The following is a 20,970-nucleotide window of genomic DNA, read 5'->3' on the forward strand; positions in this document are numbered from 1 at the left end:
CAGTTGTGTTTTTTTTTTTTTGTTTTAATATGTACTATTTGTGTTTTGTGTTAATACAGCAAACGGGCATATGCACATTGCAGAATTGTTTAGTATACAATCCACATGTTAATACCGTTTTTTTTTATAGGCTCTTTTTTCAATTTTCTCCTATACAGCGGCATAGTACAAACACTTTCCTCTTCAGCCTGCTGGAATGGAAGTTTCCTGGAAAAGACGTAAGTACTAAAATCACAGCCTTGCATCATGAACACTTGGATTGCGGAATCTGATTTCAATCATTTCCATCATTTTACATTGCAAGCTGAAAATAATATAAAGATGATTATTGTTTGCTATGGGCCACAGAAATGTTCATGATGGTGCATCTTTCATATATAAGCCTCACTGTTCCCCCAGACTGGTTCATCAGCACAACGCATTGCATTGGGTTGGGAAATAGTCTTGCATGTTAGATAAATTGCCCTGGTTCCTGCCATTCAGGTTGGGTAAATGAGATTCTTCCAAAATGCAGTACATGTCAATACATAGGGCAACCTACATTTACACAACTTTTATTGCTATATGCACAAATAGGCAGCTAGACTAATAAAGTATGCAAATAGAGGTTGACTGCACTCAAATCACCAGAAAAATGAAAGCTCTATTGAATTAAAACAAAGTACAAAAACATAAGAGGTCTTGGGTACAGGGTGACAGCAGTGATGGTTAACGCATTTCACACAGGATGCACTTAGTCATAACCTGCTGCGGCGTGAAACTTGTTAGTCCTGCTGTCATCCTGTATCTCGGATCTTTGACATTTTTGTATTTATTTATAATTTTTTTTTCAATAAAGCTCACTTTTTCTGGCAATTAGAGAGCAGTTAACCTTTGAATACATTTTGATTGTCTGGGTCACAAATTGGACCAGCACCTTATTGCAAAGAGAAGGGGATAAACAGGAATACCTCACCTACAGTGGTATTTGCTTGTCTACTGTGAGCTACAATACAAAGTCATATCAGCCACCATACAGACTTCCCCTTTACACAAAGATATCTTTGCAAGAAAAAAAAAAAATCCTTTCGATTTGTTGACAAGCGCTTTTCACTACAGAAATGATGAGCATTTTAAAACAAGCCCCAAGATCCCAGGAATTGACTTGTTGTCCATTCAAGTCCTTTTTGAGAAGTTGATGAACACCCAGCATTCAAGGCTACTAGAGCAGGTAAAATCCAGTCCATGCCACTGTTATATATGCAAGCTTGTGATAGTGAGCCTTTACTACCGTGTTTCCCCAAAAGTAAGACATCCCCCTGAAAATAAGACCTACTTACAGTTTTGCCTCTAGCTGAAAATATAAGGCACCCCCCCCCCCCCCCCAAAATAAGACCTCCCCGATATCGGGGGCTCCCCCCAACATAAGGCATCACGATATTAAGACCCCCCAAAGCTACCATAACTCTGTACCCTGGACCGTAGCGGCGAGTGCCGCTGCGCAGCTCACTATTGGCCACAGCGCAGACTGAGCACAGGAAGTATGTGGTCTCTTTTCATCAGAGAGCCCGCGCCAGGACAAGCTTACGCCTGCTGCTCGCTCTGCCCTGACTAAGTCTGGCCGACTCACAATTATACAGGGAGTAGTGCGGAACAGGAGTCGGGCACATTGTGTGGACACACAGGGGCGACTGAGGTAGGGGGGAGGAAATGTCTGATAAAGGGGTGGGGGATGTCTGGTGAAGGTGTCCACTGGCACAGGGGTGGAGGGAGGGGCATCACTTAAAATGACACCGGAGGATCAGAAGGGGTTACACCGGGAGCAGGTCGCTGGGGGAACATGTGCGCACCCCAGACCCAAAAGTGCAGGATCACATACAGGTACGTGATTCTGCACTGGGGAGATGCCTTGCCGCCATATATGTACTGTATATACATCGGTTAAGGAGACTCAAGCGATTTCTCTAGTTCATCCATATGGGCTGAATGAGTAAAATTGTAATGTGTAGGGCTTTCCTAAGTTCCATTACACATTGATAAGGTGAATTTATTTGCATTCTCCTATGAAGGTACTGTTCTTACCACATTTCTCCTGCAGCCTGGGCTTTGATCTTGGCCAGACTCCATTGTTTTCTACCATAACTGTATTTGTCAACATGCATTGGCATACAGTCATTTCTTTAAATGCATTTTCTGAAACTGCTAAATTTTTAAAGTTTGGCTTAAAAATGTTGTTTTAAGAGCGTTCGTTCGACTTTCTACTCATTAGTGGGGTCAAATCGAATGATCATTTTTTACTACAGTAATGAGAGAATTTGAAAAAGCAGGATGACACTTTTTTCCTTGAATGAACAAATTTATTTTATTGATAAAGGTTTTCAGACAATATAAATAAAGCAACAAGTACGAACGAGCAAATTTCTGACAGTGAATGTGGTTTTTTGCTCAGAAAGTTCATTTACTCCAAAATTCAATGTTAAAGGCAAAAGTACTTTTGAGTGCCATTCATGAGAAATTTTTATATTGGTGTTCGTAAAAAGCATTCATTTGAAAACCTGCTTGTGTATGGCCAGCTTAATGAATATGCAATAAGCCTTGCCTTGCAGATATGATGAATATATCCTCTGCAGCCGGTGGTTCTAAGTTAGTACAGTAAATGAATGTCCCTTTCCCGCCTCACCACGTCTTTATTGCTGTTTGATTACTCTGTAATAGCTTATTAATGACTAAAGTATTCTTCTTTTTTCTTTGATAGATTCATAAGGGCTTTGAAAGTTTTTTAATACCACAGCTTTCCTCCAGCTCTCCGCCAGATGTAGAAGCGTGCGTATTTACCTCATACTCCAGAGTTCCCTCTGCTGCAGGACTCAAAGTACTACATAACGCTGACGCTGCCAATAGCCATGGCAATCTTAAGGCTGGATACCAACCCAAGCAAAGTGCTGGGTAACATTCTTTTTATAGCGTTCTGTTTCACAATATGTTCATACTCTAACCAAAAGCATACTGTGGAAGGGTGGACCTCTGTTTTTTATAGCAGGTTGGTGTCCCCATTTAGAAGATTTCTTCTCACTTCCTGCCTTGGTGTCAAATGCAAGTAATTAAAAATATCTTTTGTCAGGCTTGATTGTCCCCACAGTGTTTTTTGTTGATTGTTCTGGCCCCATATCCTATCTTGTCCTGGTGAAAGGGGGTCACAGTGACAGGCGATGGAAATCTCTCCAGTAGGTGCAGAGAATCAACATAGATACCATGGAGTCACAGAGAGAAATAAAGCCTTAACAACATTTTTACCTTAACCACACAAAAAAAAGTTGGAAATGATTAAAAAAACATTTTTTGTATGGGAGGGTATTGGTATATTTGGTTTACATTCTGTACTGCTTGGCGGAATTGCTAATCACACACATAGGTTGGACATGTTGGACTTGTGTGTTTTTCAACCTCACCTATTATGTAAGCTAGGCAAACACTGTTGGCTTTTTTTAAATAAAAAAAAATGCTGATACACAAGTGCAGTAACTTAAATTACATTTCCATTTCGGAAAACCCCACTATATGATGTATATGTGTTTCCCATTCATGCAGCATACCTACAAATAAAGTACATCTAACCTTTTGGGTGTTAGTTTGAGAAAGCACTTCATTTTGGATAAAGTGAGGGAGGGTTCTTACCTCATTAAGATTTACCTTTTGCCTTTTGTGTATCATTGGACAGATTTGCCTTCATTTCCTGTTCCATAGCCAAAACAGGAGTGAGAGAAAATCCCTCTAAGGCCACAGGCACACTGGGCTTTTTATAGCTGCTGTTTTGGTGTCAGACATTGTTTTAACTGCCTCTAAACCCAGCATGTTATCTTATGTGTTCATGCACACATAGGCTTTTATCAACATTTTTGGCAGGAGAGTTGGCTCTGGAAAAGCAGCATTTTGTCAGAAAAAAGGTTGACAGCTTCTAAACCTTCTAAACACTGGTTGCCCAGCGTTTAGCAGGGTGTTTTTTTATTTATTTTATAGTATATGGAAGCGTAGGCCGCCAGCATCCTTAAAGGGTAATTTGAAATCCTCCTAGCTTTCTCTCCTCTTCTCCAGCGCTGACGGGATGGGCTAGATGGATTCTGACTGGTCAGCGCGATCCATGTGACAGTGCTGACCAATTAGAATGCCTTCTATCCTTGCATGCTGAGAGATATGGATAGGAGATTAAGCCTCATGGATTTCAAAGCCCCAGGCCACTAAAGCCACCTCCCAGTGTCTGACAGCAGGGTATCATGGGACACTGGTAACAGCGGGACTAAAGGGTGAGTGTAAGTTCACCTTAGATTTTCTGTAAAGGTGAACTTACACTTTAACAACCAGTGAATAGCTGGTTGTTGATGAGTGGGCCGGGAAGCCGGCTGCTATGTCCAGGTGCCATGTCCAGCTGTTAGCGGTTCCCCCGCTGACAGCTGAATGTAAAACAAACCATTACTGCCAATACAAAAATGTAAAAAAAAAAAAAAAAAAAATACACTTGCAGATGGCCCCCACACTGCAAGTAAACTCTCTTTAAGTGTAGTGTTTGCAGGAAGATGGCCTAATACTTGCCTGACTCCAGGAGGCTCCCTCAATCCCTGTGACCTGTCCCCCTACAGCCTCCTCTCTAAGCTGCTCTTGACTGTTGTTGCATGCTCGCCCCCACGGTGTAAAATACAGGGTTAAGAGCCCTGTGCTGTATGTTGTGACACTGAGGGCCAAAGCTTCAAGGAGAGGAGGACATCAATGGAGCGAGGAGTTTGGTACGCCTCTTCTGCAGCCCCCCGGACTTGACTTAAGCATTTAACCCTTGCAATTCTGAGGGCCCCATTGTATGAGTATTTCTTAGTTGTGCCCAGAGTTGAGCTTTACCTTCACCTGTTTTTAAGAGTCAGAATTCACATAATATTTATTCATATTTTTCTATCTACTTAGATAACTGGTGGTCTCAGATTTGCCCAAGCTACTTCTTCAGATTAATTGACCTTTATAAAGGAGCGGTGGTCTATCTTCTGAATGACGAAAGACTTTGCTGATCCCTGTGCTGTTTACTAGCTACATCACAGCTGCTCTCAAGCTCCTGGAAAAGTTACAAAAGGTGATTATAGAACAGAGAAAGAAAAGGGAAATTTTTCTGCCGGTGATCACATTATTATGAGTCATGTATCAGGAATCTGTAACTGTACACACCACTTTTTTTTGTGTGAAATGCCAAAGGTGTTGCTTAACTATGACTATATCCTGAATAAATACGATCAGGGCCTGGCCAAAAGAGGTAAATTAAGAGGGAAGGGAATTAATGTTTTTATGACCCAAGAGAGGATGGAGGGCACCTTTATTAAATTCAGTGGGGCTCACATAAAGAGAGCATCTGCATTGCGTATGTAAACATGTTCACAGAGTCCTGGTTTTCAAGTATACTTCTCGTCTATGTTTGTGAAGAGAGCACAAGTAAGTTCAATTCCTCTGTCTTTTTGGGCCAAGTCCAATGGACGATGGTTGGGGACATTTTTCCGACTGGGTATTGATTTTGTGTAAATTTGGCTGTATCTTGGAGAAACATTCTCCTATTTTTATTTTAAATGGAGGTTTGTCTTGATAGATTGGGAAAGGTTAAAAACCTGTGTCTGGTTTTGTTGCTTTCTAGTCCCTGCTATCAAAACATAAAAAAAATAAAAAAAGGAATTCTGGTCTGGAGTTCCATTTTACTGATAGTGGTGAATAAATATACTTGGAATTTCCCTCATCTGCCAACTGCAGTGAATCTACATGTCCCATTCTTCTGATGAAAGCAGTTTTTCTCGGTTGAAAGGTATATTTTCAGCAGTGTTCAGATTTCATTTTGTTTCCAGGTAAATGTGAAGGTACGACATGTGGAGAATGATAAATTCTATATCCCGGAGATATCAAGCTTGGTGGACATCCAAGAAGATTACCTCAAGTGGTTCCTGAACCAAGCAGGATTGGTATGTAACTGTTTTTTCTGGTTCTGAATATTTCCAAGAGTGTCTCAAACTGATTAAATTAAATGCAAGCAGAATGCATCTGGGGTGTCCGGATTGCTCCGCGGCCATAGGTCCCCGCACACTTGTAGAGGAGGATTGGGGCTACATGTGATAAAAATGGGGGCAGTGGGACCTACGGCTGGCCGGTAATGGCTCCCCAAAAAGACTGGTAAAACCCAAATATATACCGGCAGAAATTTGGGTTGAACATTGGCGTCAATGGGGTAAGTTGGCCAGCTTGGGACTGGATATCTTGGACCCTGTTACTGACAGGGGCCCATCAGCACTAGGCCAAAGCCTGTCAACAGGACCCTCTGTTTCCTCCCCCCTATTGAATTGTATTGTAACTGTACTGTTGTAAAGCGCTGCTCAAACTATTGGCGCTATATAAATCCTGTATAATAATAATAACACAGGCCCAAATATTTTTTTTGTGCATACCGCTCTTATGTCATGTGATATTCATTATTTGGCACTTTATATTTCAGAACAAAAATCCATAGTGAACATTCTAAAGCTGTCATACACTGGCCCTGTGGGCTGTAATAAAAATTATTTTTAAAAAAGAGCAATTACCGTTTTTATCGGCATATAACACGCACCCCAATTTAAGAGGAATGTGACGGTATTAGAATGATATCCCCGTCAAACATTCCCTTCTTTCCATAAAGAAAGTCACCCAATATTCCACGAGGAGGAATATTCCTGGAATCGCCCAATAAGCCACACATGGGTCAGCGCTTACTGCTGGAACAAGACAGACTTTAATGGTACAACACACAGCTTATATGTAATTTACAAAACTGTTACAATGACAATCTCCGCCCCCTCACACAGTGGGGGCTCCCATACAAATGATAGGCAGACACTTCGGAGTCGACCCTGAAGACATTTCTTTAGATGATGACATCAGTGAAGTTAATTACTAGTTGTAACAGAATACATTATCTAGACAGCCTGGCCCTGCATATAGAAGAGATAAGTATCCACAATGAAGCAATCAGAATAATTAACATGAGCCACTTCTAATCACAGTAAACAGTAAACACAGGTCTCCTTCACACACACAATAGATCAATTACCCTTTGAAAATAGGGAGCTGGCTGAAGAAGGGTCATTAACATTTCAACAGCCTGTTAGCAGAGGAGTGAGTCCCACCTGAAATCACCTTCCCTCTAACACACACACAGCATTAAACAAGCAGGGAGAATTACAACTGAAGCATATCCTTCACAAGGAACATTTCAGGAATTGTTATTTTATTTTTTTTCCAAATAAACCACTTTGAAGCAAATTAATGGTGCCAATCAATGCAGCCCGATTAGTGTCCATCTGCAGCCTGATGCCCATCTGCAGCCTCTCTGTGCCCATCTGCAGCCTGATCTGCGGCCATCCAATGCAGCCTGATGGCCATCTGCAGCCTCTGTGGCCCATCTGCAGCTGATCTGCACCCATCCAATGCAGCCTGATGCCCATCTGCAGCCTCTGTTTCCCATCTGCAGACTGATCTGCGCCCATCCAATGCAGCCTCAATGCAGTTTCTGTGCCCATCTGCAGCCTAATCTATGCCCATCCAATGCAGCCTAAATCCCATCTGCAGCTTTAATGCAGCCTCTGTGACCATCTGCAGCCTGATCTGCCCCCATCCAATGCAGCCTGATGCCTATCTGCAGCCTTACCATCTCTCATGCAGTGCAGGAAATCAGGAGGGGGACGAGCGCCGCCAAAATCACTGAGCTGTCATCTTCTGTTTACAGTACTCGGCTCTCAGTCGGCAGTCACATACACAGTCCCACCTCAGCCATCGCCATTGGACCAGCTATTGTGATTGACAGAACACTGGTCCAATGTCGGTGGTGGGAGGCAGGACGAATGTGTGATGTCAGAGCCAAGTAAACAGGGACATGATGGTTCGGTGATTCAGGCGGCGCTCGTCCCCTCCTCCGAGGTACGCTATCGGCGTATAACACGCACCCGTAATTTCCCCCCTATTTTCAGGGAGAAAAAGTGCGTGTTATACGCGGATAAATACGGTACCTTCATCCACACTACACAGCATGGATCAATGAATGTTCTGCTGCAGATTTCTCTGAATACCCAAACAGTGGCTGCATCTTAATGGCTCCTTTGATTTTTCAATCGAAGGAGTCTGGCGGGTAGGGACCGATGGTGGCACCTACGTTTCAAAAATTTGAACAGTGTATGGCCTGCTTTAGCTTTCCGTTTAGTTACAAACGCCCTGTAATTATTTATTTTGCATTCATTCATCCCCTACAGTAATTATCCGTATGTTTTATGAAATAGGAGAATTTGACATTATAATTTTTTCTAAGGTGAATATGTCGCACTGTAATATCCATATAGAATATTTTCTGGATGGAAATAACAAACAGGTTTCATTGTTCTTTTCTTTTATCTTCACAGAAGATGCGTGCTTCCATTATGCCGGTAATATGCTTTAATATCTTCGTTTTCTATGTTCGCGTTAATGTATTTAAGTATCAGCATGCCTTAAAAGAATACATAATGAGACATAAGTTGCTTGTTCTGAGATATTAAAATATCTTCTGCAATCTCTCCCTCAGAACAAACATCCTCTGCTCTATCACAGCCTTCCTTTCTTCCTCATTGCCACTGTATAATCTCATACCATACACTTCTTAGATATTTGGACTGGAAATTCTATCTTCCACGTGTGTTTTATTATAAGGAATGGATCATCTTTCTGTTTCTTTATATATAAAAGTAAAACTGGTCAAACCCAATTAGAATAATCTTGATAACATGTGTTAATGTACTAAATGCCTTGGGCCAGATAAACTTGGGAATTGTTTGCATGCGTGTGTACCGTGTTTTCCCCGAAAATAAGACGTACTCCGAAAATAAGCCGTAGCGGGATTTCGACGCAAGATCGAAATAATAAGACATCCCCCGAAAATAAGACATAGCGATGGCGTGTCGAATCCCCCGAAAATAAGACGTAGTGATGGCGTGTCGTTATGCGTAGCGGCGCGGGCGGGAAAACAAGACGTGATAGGTGTACTGTACTGGTGCGGAGCTCAGGAGCTGTAAAGAAGTCGTGCAGCCCTTCTTATCTGCTCCACGGTATCTCTAAGTGACCGGAGAGGTGTCGGCAGCCCCATAAATACGGTAAGGTCGGCTCCCCCTGTCAGGTGAAAGTAAAAAGTCTCCTCAGTGAAGTGAGGAGAAGGACGCTCTGTACTCAGGGGAAGAAGTAAAGCTTCTCCCCAGCACTGACAGCAACAGTCTCTCACCCGACACAAACACCATGGGATAGTTGAATAAATGTAGATTGTTGTAACCAAACTGTTGTACCATACTTGCCGGTAAAAAAAATAAGACATCCCCCGAAAATAAGCCATAGTGTGATTTCTGAGGAAAAATAAATATAAGACGGTGTCTTATTTTCGGGGGAAACACGGTATGTATGTGTGGATATAGATATAGATATAGATTTTTATTTTTATAGAATAGAAAATGCACTTTAAAACAATATTCTGAAAAAAAAAATAGTGCTATTCACTCTGTATTAGCTGTGAAATAAGACAATGTTTTTCACAAAAAATATCCAAATACAATTGCTTTCAATATAAAAAAAAAAACTAATGACAATTTTTAAATTTCCTCCCAGCTTAAATCGGTGCTTTTCCCATTTGTGATAAAAAAAAACACTATATGGTAAACGTCACTCTACAGATACCTGTGACCTTTTGTTATGGAAGGGTATAGTACAGTATGATTCTTCATCCAGCAATGCAATTTCTCTGTAATTGCCATGTCTTCTTCACAGAAGCTCCAGAGGTATTTGGTATGACCTCAGATTGGGAAGTGCATATAAGAAAGTTAACCAAATAGGGTCATCTTGCTTTTTATTAGGCTCGGCAAAGGAATAAAATTGCACTTACACTTTTTAAAAGGGCATCACAGCACTATTGGTACAAAGCAACTTCTAATATAAATGGTATCCCGCAGTCTTACTGCCACTGTTGGTATCTAAGACCACGCTCTACTGCAGTATGAAATTCCTGGCAGGCATCAGGGCACACAGAAAATGTCTTTCCCCTAAGAAAATTAATAGACGAAACATGTAAGTTGTTGCATCCTTTCCAAAGCTTAAAGCTTTCTTAAGGCTGGCCATACACATATAGGCAGGCTGAACTAAAGAAATCGAACAGATTTCACCATCATCCGTAAACAGAAGTGATGGACAAATCTCTCACTGTAAGCTATTTTATTCTCACAGCCTGCACTGCCAATATTCGGAATACCCAAACACCATGTGATTTGATCGTATGACTCGTTGACTAGCCATGAATAAGCACTAGTCCAGTGCGAAATGCGTCAGCTGTTCCCCTGTTCCTTTGCTGTTAACCTGTGAAGTGATGTATTTGCTGTTTGAAGAAAAGACAACCTTTTTGGTCATTGGAGTGCAGCCATCCAATCCTTTCTTCGTATCCTATGATTTGATCGTATGCAGGCGTTCTTCAGCCGACACTTTTCTATAGGGCTTCTATGACAAAGTCAATTTAAAAGTCAACTTTTGTCGATCTGGCTGTTGCCACCAGGACCACCCATGGAGTGAGTTTTCCACCAATTGCTGAATCAACCAAAATTCTGTGATTACATGGCCAGCTTTACAGGGACAGGCCTTTTTTAAGTGTGTCTGCTTTAGTTGATTTGTAATCTAATTACTCGTCCCTGCCCCCTCTCTCTTCAATGACTATGATTGACAGCAGCGGAAGCCAATGGTGCCTGCTCATGTCTCAGCCAGTGAGGAGGGAGAGTCCTGGACAGCCATGTCTCCCGTGCAACATCGGTGGATCAAGATAAGTATTAGAAGGGCTGAGGGGGGCTGCTGCACACAGAAGGTTTTTTATCTTAATCCATAGATGCATTAGGATAAAAAACCTTCTGACTTTAGAACAACTTCTTGTGTAAATGGGCTTGAAAAAATGCATTCCTTTGTTTTTTGTTTTATAAACGGTTATCCACTTACAGTATTCTGCCTGTGTATGTTTCTTTCTGTATGCTTATTTTCTCTTTTTGTCCTTCCCCAGGATTCGGTGACGCTCTGTTCTTATCCATTTGTGTTTGATGCTCAAGCCAAAACCAAAATGTTACAGACCGATGCTGAGTTACAGATGCAGGTACTGAATGTAAAGTCTACATACGCATGCAGATAGTTCCTTCTTTTTTTTTTTTTTAGGAGTTCTAATTTTTATGTGCTTTCATCTTCTAGTTTGGCATAAAAATGACCGTACATCATTGTATAAATATTTCCTTTGGTTACAACCAAAAACGTAGATGTATTTTAATGGGATTTTATATGATAGACCAACACAAAGTAGCACATAATTGTGAAGTGCAAGGAAAATTGTAAATGTTTTTCAACGTTTCAAGTGTGGCGTGCATTTGTATTAAGCCCCCTTTACTCTGATACCCCGAACTGATATCTAGTGGAACCAATTGGCTTCAGAAATCACCTAATTAGTAAATAGAGTCCACCTGTGTGTAATTCAATCTCAGCATACATACAGCTGTTCTGTGAAGCTCTCTGAGGTTTGTTAGAGAACCTTAGTGAACAAACAGCATCATGAAGGCCAAGGAACACACCAGACAGGTCAGGGGTAAAGTGGTGGAGAAGTTTAAAGCAGGGTTAGGTTATAAACATAGGGCCAGATTCTCGTACAGCGGCGTAAATGTAGTCGGGCGTAGCGCATCTCATATGCGCTACGCCAACGTAACTTAGTGAGGCAAGTACAGTATTCACAAAGCACTTGCTCCCTAAGTTACGTTGGCGTAGCGCATATGGGCCGGCGTAAGCCCGCCTAATTCAAAGTAGGCTGGTAGGGGGCGTGTTGTATGTAAATTTTCAAAGTAAATTACGCCCGCTCAATGCTTAGTCGACGTGAACGTAACCTACGCCCAGCCCTATTCACGGACGACTTACGCAAACGACGTAAAATACGACGCTGTTCAGACGTTTCCGACGTCTATACCTAACATGACTTACCCCTGCTTTATGAGGGGTAACTTTACGCCGGTCAGACACCTTATGTAAACGACGTATGTTGATACGCCGGGCGCACGTACGTTCGTGAATCGGCGTATCTAGCTCATTTGCATATTCAACGCGGAAATCAAAGGAAGCGCCACCTAGCGGCCAGCGTAAATATGCGCCCCAAGATACGACGGCGTAGGAGACTTACGCCGCTCGTATCTTGCCCAAATCTATGTGTAACTGATTCTATGAATCAGGCGCATAGATACGACGGCTCGGATTTGGACTTACAACGGCGTAACGTGGAGATACGCCTTCGTAAGTCCGTTGTATATCCGGGCCATAATGATCACAAGCTTTGAACATCTCATGGAGCACTGTTCAATCCATCATCTGAAAATAGAGTATGGCACAACTGCAAACCTACCAAGAGTTGGCCTTCCACCTAAACTGACAGGCCAGGCGAGGAGAGCATTAATCAGAAAAGCAGCCAAGAGGCCCATGGTAACTCTGGAGGAGCTGCAGAGATCCACAGCTCAGGTGGGAGAATATGTCCACAGGACAACTATTAATTGTGCACTCCACAAATCTGGCCATTATGGAAGAGTGGCAAGAAGAAGAAAGACATTTTTGAAAGAAAGCCATAAGAAATCTCGTTTTTAGTTTGTGAGAATCCATGTGGGGGACACAGCAAACATGTGGAAGAAGGTGCTCTGGTCAGGTGAGACCTAAATTGAACTTTTTGGCCTTAAAGCAAAACGCTATGTGTGGCGGAAAACTAACACTGCACATCACCCTGAACACACCATCCCCACTGTGAAACATGGTGGTGGTTGCATCATGTTGTGGGGATGCTCTTCTTGAGCAGGGACAGGGAAGCTGGTTAGAGATAATGGGAAGATGGATGGAACCAAATACAGGGCAATCTTAGAAGAAAACCTGTCTGCAAAAGACTTGAGACTGGGGCAGAGGTTCACCTTCCAGCAGGATAATGACCCTAAACATACAGCCAGAGCTACAATGGAATGGTGTAGATCAAAGTATGTTCATGTGTTAGAATGCCCCAGTCAAAGTCCAGACCTAAATCCAATTGAGAATCTGTGGCAAGACTTAAAAATTGCTGTTCGCAGACACTCTCCATCGAATCTGACAGAACTTGAGCTTTTTTGCAAAAAAGAATGGGCAAAAAATTTCACTCTCTAGATGTGCACAGCTGGTAGAGACATCCCCAAAAGACTTGCAGCTGTAATTGCAGCCAAAAGGTGATTCTACAAAGTATTGACTCAGGGGGGCTGAATACAAATGCACGCCACACTTTTCACATATTTAAAGGGGTGGTTCCCCCTAAAACACATTGCTAACAATAGATTCGTAAGACCCGTTACACTGCGGGTAGGCTGGCTTTTTTTTTTTTTTTTTTTTTTTTTTTTTTTTTTATAGTACATACCGATATCTCCCCGTCTCGTTCCTTGTCGGTGGGCGTTCCTAGTTGATTGACGTTCCTCGGAGGGGCGCGTACGTGACGTCACGACTTTCCGAAAGAAGCCGAACGTCGCTGCGCATGCGCCCTATAGAGCCGACTCTATACGGCGCATGCGCAGCGACGTTCGGCTTCTTTCGGAAAGTCGTGACGTCACGTACGCGCCCCTCCGAGGAACGTCAATCAACTAGGAACGCCCACCGCCTAGGGACGAGACGGGGAGATCTCGGTATGTACGAAAAAAAAAAAAAAAATGCCAGCCTACCCGCAGTGTAACGGGTCTTACGAATCTATTGTTAGAAATTAGTTTTAGGGGGAACCACCGCTTTAATTTGTACAAAGTTTTGAAAAACATTTATAATTTTCCTTCCACTTCACAGTGATGTGCCACTTTGTGTTGGTCTATCACATAAAATCCCAATAAAATACATTTCCTTTTTTGGTTGTAACATGATAAAATTTGGAAAATGTCAAGGGGTATGAATAATTTTTCAAGGCACTGTGTGTGTGTGTATGTGCATATATGCGTGTGTGTGTGTATGTGCATATATGCGTGTGTGTGTAATATATATATATATATATATGTGTGTGTGTGTGTGTGTGTGTGTGTGTATATATATATATATATATATATATATATATATATATATAATTTGTGTGTGTATGTATATGTGTGTGTGTAAGTGTTTGGAGGGCTTAAACCTAATTGCTGTGATTTACACAGTGGGGTTCTAAAGGGTTGTGTGTGTGTTTCCAGTTTAGTTTATATTGAGAACTACCTTGATTTCCTGATAGATGCCACATGTCAAACAAGCAAGCGATCCGAGAGTTTTTAGGATTGCCCTCACTGCTGTATGATGATAACTAATCTAGCTAAAATTTCCAGTTTCTTCAAAATACACTTGGACATTCTCCTAATTGTATTAAATTACATTGCAAATAGGAACATTGTGTTACAAAACCACAACAATTTAGTATCATAAGGCTAATGAAAATGGTCATGTGGTTTGTTATTATGGGCTCGTACATATGACTACAGTAGTCTTTTATTTAGGATATTTGCTAAGAAGACTGACAAGAAAATATAATTCCTAATGCAAAACAGGCATTCTTTCTTTAAAAAAAAAAAAACAACAACATTGTTTATTGGATTCATATGGTTTGCGAAGTTCGCATATGTGGAGAATTCAAAATTAAGAACCTGTGAATGTCTACTCAACTTTTTTTTGAATAAGGAAAAAATAAAGGTATGCTATCCATGATGCAGAGCTTTCTCTGCTCTGGATATGGTAGAATGTGCTGTTAAACAAGATTTAGAGGATACGAATGTTAAATATTTTAGGGTGTACGTTTCAGTACTGCAAGTTGGATACCCACAGCTCTTCCCCAATATCTCTCTGTTAGACTGAAGTAAAGTGGATCTAAACTTAAAACCCAAAATTTAATACATTGCATATTACTAGTCCCTGGTTTGGTGGCTTTAATATTTTATATATATATATATATATATATATATATATATATATATATATATATATATATATATATATATATAAAATATAATTTTAAGCCTATTCTGCTTTAATTTCAGCTTGTAATCCTGCAAAAAAACACACTTCATATCCTTGGGTAACTATGTCGCTCCTTCCAGTGCTGTATTTTGGCATGGGCCGACGAGGTCCAGGCCTAGGGCGGCACTTTGCGGGGGGCGGCACCCCCCTGCACAAAAACATCCCCCCGACCCGTCCTCCCGAGTCCCAGCACCCGTGGCCTCCTCCCGGCTCACATACAGCCTCCCGTGTGCACACACGCGCGTCCGCAGCTGCATCCACCACCCAGAGCCACTGAGGTGCCTGACCAGTGCAGAGTTATCTGCAGGCCTTGCGTGCTGCGCCGGGGTCTGGGAGCCTGGATGTGTCTTCTTCAGACATCCCGCCCACTGCTTCACCATACAGCGTGACATCCAGCCCAGACTCAGGTAGGAGGACACCGTTGTAAGGGGAGAGTGGGGAGCCCAAGTGTATGGCAGCCAAGGAGTGAGTCTATGGGAAGGGGTGGAAGGGTGTGCAGTCTCATTGTGCTGTGTTTGGAGGACTGGTGGCCGCCCATTTATGCTGGGACTTGTAGTGCCCCGTTTTTGCTGGGACTTGTAGTGCACTGTGGGGGCTGAGATATGGCAGCCCCGTTTTTGCTGGGACTTGTAGTGCACTGTGGGGGCTGAGATATGGCAGCCTTCTATGCTGGGACCTGCAGTGCACTCTGGGGGGGCTGACCTATGACCGCTTCCTATGCTGGGACTTGTAGTGCCTTAGACTGTAGGGGGACTGAGGAATCCTCATTCCGCCACTCGGGGCACTACAAGTCCCAGCAGATTGGGCTGCCATTCTTCTATCCCCTGTAGTCTAGGGCACTACAAGTCCCAGCATAGGAGGCTGCCATATCTCAGCCCCCCCAGAGTGCACTACAAGTCCCAGCATAGGAGGCTGTCATATCTCAGCCCCCCAGAGGGCACTACAAGTCCCAGAAGAGCAGGCTGCTCTTACAGAACAGGAGAAAGAGCTGGGGGGTGTACTGGGAGGGGAGAGAAGGAGGCACAGGTTTGAGATGAGGGGTTTTTTTTTTTCTGAACATGAGGATTTATGCTGGAAGGGGGAGATGGGGGAGGATTTGTGCTGGGAAGGGGAGATGGGGGAGGATTTGTGACGAGAGATGTAATTTATGCTGGGAGGGGGAGATGGGGGAGGTTTTGTGATGGGAGGGGGGATTTATGCTGGGAGGGGAAGATGGGGGAGAATTTGTGATGGGAGGGGGGATTTATGCTGGGAGGGGGAGATGGGGGAGGTTTTGTGATGGGAGGGGGGATTTATGCTGGGAGGGGAGATGGGGGAGAATTTGTGATGGGAGGGGGGATTTAGGCTGGGAGGGGGAGATGGGGAAGGATTTCTGCTGGGAAAGGGGAGGTTAAGGCAAGGGTTTGTGCTGAGAAGGGGGATTTTCACTGGAAGGTGTTATATGAGGGTGAGGATTTGTGCTGAAAGGGAGTATTTTTGCTGCTAGGGGAGATGGAGGGGGCGGGGGTCTGGAAGGGGTGTGGGTTACAGATGATAGGGTGGGTCTTAAATAGGAAGGGTGTGGCTTTGACTGGAAGGGTGGGTCGTATTTAAATTAGGGGGTGCATGAATTTAGTCAGGCCTAGGGCAGCACAAAACCTAAATACACCACTGGCTCCTCCATTGTAACTATGAAGGGAGCCATGGTTGTCACCCTAGGCTGCACCCCTGACGTGGACTACAAACATTTCCATATCTCTTCATCTCCATTACATAGAGTCCAGGGAAATAAGTAGTTTATAGAAGATCGCAAGGAAGGAAGATATTCTTCTGTGAGGCTCACAGAAAATGGTCCGGACACTGTATTTCTTGTAACATCAACGTGCATTTGCTGAAAATGTTTTTAGCAAGGAAAAAAAAAATAATGCAGCCACCTCACCCAAGACCTGTAACTTATTATATTTATGTTCTTGGGTTTAGTTATCCTTTTGAAGCCATATATGTATTTATCTATCATAAAGATAAAAATGTACAAAAATGATAACTTTGTCTGTTTGTATACATAGGTGGCAGTCAATGGAGCTAACCTACAAAATGTGTTCACGCTGCTGTCTCTGGAGCCCATTCTGGCCAAGAACCCCTTCCTGGTGCTACATGTGAGGAGAACCAGCTTGGTGGCTGATGCCCTGAGGGAACTGAGTATCCACTCTGACCTAGATTTGAAGAAGCCTTTGAAGGTAGGAAAACACACCAAGACATCCTAACAGAAGCATAAAAAGTCAAATGTTAATACCTTTTGTCTTTTGAAAAATAGAAAATAAGAAAGATGTGTGTCTGTTGTGACCAGCGAATTTCAGGGTTGCTGTTTTCAAGTGCACATTGAAGGGTCTGAAGCTGTAAAGGGTGGATGGCACTCTTTCTTCTTCGCTCCAATATTTTCTAGCTCAGGTCCTTGTGTACAAGTTTAAACCACTTCACTACCACAATACGACTTTTAAATGGTGAAGCACCAGATGGCTATTTGCCAAGTTCCAATTTTAAATGGTACTGGATAAAGCAACATGAAGTGTTGTGCTCGTTTAATATCTGTGAACTGAGTCGTCCTCGAATGGCTCCATTCAAAGATATGGTGTACAGAGCTGATCCAAGTGGCTCTGTACCTTAATTTTGCTGCAATTTGTCAGGGAGACCAGTCACAGCAACCACATGATGTCCATTACAAAATGTTTATGGTGTGTGTGTGTTTTTTTTCTTTTACCCTTTCACCCACCTTCTCTCCTGTACATTTGATTTCCACACGGTCTCTCTATGTGACCTGTGTATTAACCCTTCACCTCCCTTTCTACACATCTATAGGTTAACCTTTCATCTCCATTCTTCCATTGTGTGCGACCCAGGGCTTTTTTTCTCGAAGGAAAGGTGCAGCAACGCTACCTCCCTGGCCAACTTCCCACCCCCAGCCACTCCCAAACCCACCACCACCACCTTCCTTAGGGTAGAGAAGTACAGCGGCACCAAATGATGGCAATAAGTAGAAGCCCCCCTCTCCCAGTTTTCCTCTCCACACAAATCTCCCCCTTTCCCACCTCTCCTCCCTGCACAAATCTCCCCCTTTCCTACTTCTCTCTGCACAAATCTCCTCCTTTCCCAGTTCTCTCTGCACAAATCTCCCCAATCCTGCTCTCCCTCTATGCACAAATCTCCCCCATCCTGCTCTCCTCTTGGCTAAATATGCCCCCAGCTCCCTTATCTACATAAATCCCCCCTCACCACAAACTTTCCCAGTTCTCCCCTCTGCAAAATCCCCCCCACCTTCCCTCTCTGCTTAATTCCCCACCCCCCCAGTTCTCCTCCCTACTAACCCCCCAGCTCTCCTGTGTGCTAAATTCCCCCCCCTCCTCTCTGCTTAAATCCCCCAGCTCTCTTCATTGCACAGATCCCCCTCCTCTGTAGAAATTCCCCAAAACCCCACTTCCTCCGTTCTCTCTGTCCATGTTCGCTCTCCCTCTCCCCCTTCCTCCTCTGGAAAACGGCTACTGCTGTATGCACAGGCTCTTTTCTTTCAAACTCGTCACAGTAAAGTGGCGATCGGAGAGCGCCACCCATCGGAACTGACAGAGTAGCGGCGGCAGGCGGGGATGTAAGCTGCCTCTTGAATGGCCACAAGCAGCTGCAGTGCTGTTACTCGATCGAGGGCAGGACTCACATGAGCTAGCACAGAGAAACCGGTAGAGGGAAGTACGGTAAGTTGTGCAAAAAACTTCCTCTACCAGCGAGTGTGTAATGTGACGAGTCGGATCAGAGAGGGCTGCCATAGGTGCCGGAACGGCATTCCGGCAGAAAAAATCGAAAAAAATCGAACGCCATGTTTTTAGCCCCTCCCTGAATACTAGTATGTTTCTTCATTTTCAAAAATAATGCAAGGGAAACTGTTTTTTTTATTTATTTTTTTACCCCATAAGCTATGTGTATATGTATATGTATGTATGTATGTATGTATGTATGTATGTGTATATGTATGTGTGTGTGTATATATATATATATATATATATATATATATATGTATGTATATATATATGTGTGTGTGTATATATATGTGTGTGTGTGTGTGTGTGTATATATATATATATATATATATATATATATATTATATATATGTGTGTGTGTGTTTGTATATACCCACCAAAAAAGCTGCATCTTTCTGTATATAAAATTCAGTGTTCCGCGATTCGTCACAACACAGACTTTTCCCCAGGCAACGTGAGATTGTTTTTGCATGCGTGGCAGAATAAGCCCTTACTCCCTGCACTCACATTTTTCAAACGGAACAATTTTTGTACATATCAATCCTTATTGGACATTAACTGGAATGTATCCTTGACCTTTTGGACCTACCTCAAAATCAGAAATTTTTTGAGTGACCCTACAAAATGCCCACACCATCTCAGGCGCCTGACAGAATTTAAAAAACTGTGCCACTCTGACTCCCCTCAACGACATCTCAAAGATATACTCTATTTTCCACATCCATAAACTCAATGAAGACAGAGCTGCGAAGGTTTGGACTAACCATCTAGCGTTACCACTTTCCGAGAAGGATTGGGCACTCATGAACGTGAACCTCCTCACAGACTTTATGAACGTAAACATTCAAGAGACAAGCTACAAGCTTAGTTGTAGATGGTACCACACATGGACGTGCCTCCTTGTGCCAACCCTACCGTCTCAAATGGGTGCTGGCGCTATCTTTCAGAGAAGGATACCTTACTAAGTAAGGTGGTCCTGCTCTAAAATTTGCCTCTATTTTACAGGCATCCAATATCTGATCAGGGACATTTCTGGTTACGAATTTTCTAATAGCCCGGACACATTCCTACTCCACCACATTGACATGCCCCCCCCACTAAATACAAGCGTATTCTGCTGATACATTTGTTAAACGCGGCCAAAACCGCTATTTCCCAGACTGGAACTCCACCAAGATACTGGTAATAACAGAATGGTTTCACAGAATTGATTAGGTGGCGGTTATGGAGGAGTTGGTGCATATCAGCAGAGAAACCATGTCTTCATATATGAAATCGTGGACTAGATGACATCTATTTAAAGAACCGGATACATATATACAGTACCAAACCCATCATTCGGGACTAGTTCTACCAGTTCTAGTGCCACTTGACAGTTTATTCCCTCAGCCCTTTTTTTTTCCCCTGTGCATTTTCTCTTGAGATCCACTAACCACCTCCATGCAGAATAGCATAAGCAGGGCAATTCTTCAGGTGCCGTGTCACCGCCCCACCTTTCAGGTCTCTTCCCTATTACAAGCTCATGGGAGTGTCTCTAACTTCAGCCAATTTGCACACAGAGCAGACTCTTTTACTGGTAGCCTGAATTTTGCCTTTGCATTTTTATAGCAATGATTGCTGTATAAATGTCAGTTGGCCCAAAAATGTGTCAGAAGTCCGATCTGTCCGCCTCAATGACGCAGTCCCGCTAAAAGTCGCAGATCGCTGACATTACTAATTAAAATAAATAATACAAATTCCATAAATCTATGCCCTATTTTGTAGACGATATAACTTTTGCGCAAACCAATCAATATACCCTTATTAAATTTTTAATTTTTTTTAACAAAAATATGTAGAAAAATATTGGCCTAATGAAAAATCGGCCTAATGATTTTTTTTTTGTTGGGGGGGGGGGGATATTTATTATAGCAAGAATTATTAAATACTGTTATTTTTTTATTTTCAAAATTGTCGCTCTTTTTTTGTTTATAGTGCAAACATTTTAAAACCACAGAGGTGATCAAATGCCACCAAAAGAAAGCTCCATTTGTGGGAAAAAAAGGATGCCGATTTTGTTTGGGTACAGCATCGCACGACCGCGCAATTGTCAGTTAAAGCGACACAGTGCTGT

At 42.7% G+C, this 20,970-nt stretch overlaps 1 protein-coding gene across 1 annotated transcript in view; it reads left to right on the top strand.

Annotated features, from left to right (window-relative positions):
* The window catches only part of HERC3 (HECT and RLD domain containing E3 ubiquitin protein ligase 3), a 102,301-nt gene that overhangs the window by 61,626 nt on the left and 19,705 nt on the right, over window positions 1-20,970 (top strand). Inside the window, 11 exon segments of the mRNA XM_040327473.1 lie at window positions 159-218; window positions 1,099-1,210; window positions 2,735-2,801; window positions 2,804-2,821; window positions 2,824-2,925; window positions 4,930-5,013; window positions 5,016-5,092; window positions 5,847-5,960; window positions 8,424-8,447; window positions 11,078-11,167; window positions 17,118-17,288. Of these exon segments, the coding sequence (XP_040183407.1) occupies window positions 159-218; window positions 1,099-1,210; window positions 2,735-2,801; window positions 2,804-2,821; window positions 2,824-2,925; window positions 4,930-5,013; window positions 5,016-5,092; window positions 5,847-5,960; window positions 8,424-8,447; window positions 11,078-11,167; window positions 17,118-17,288 (919 nt within the window).

Source organism: Rana temporaria, chromosome 1, assembly GCF_905171775.1.
Source record: "Rana temporaria chromosome 1, aRanTem1.1, whole genome shotgun sequence".
Lineage (NCBI taxonomy): Eukaryota > Metazoa > Chordata > Amphibia > Anura > Ranidae > Rana > Rana temporaria.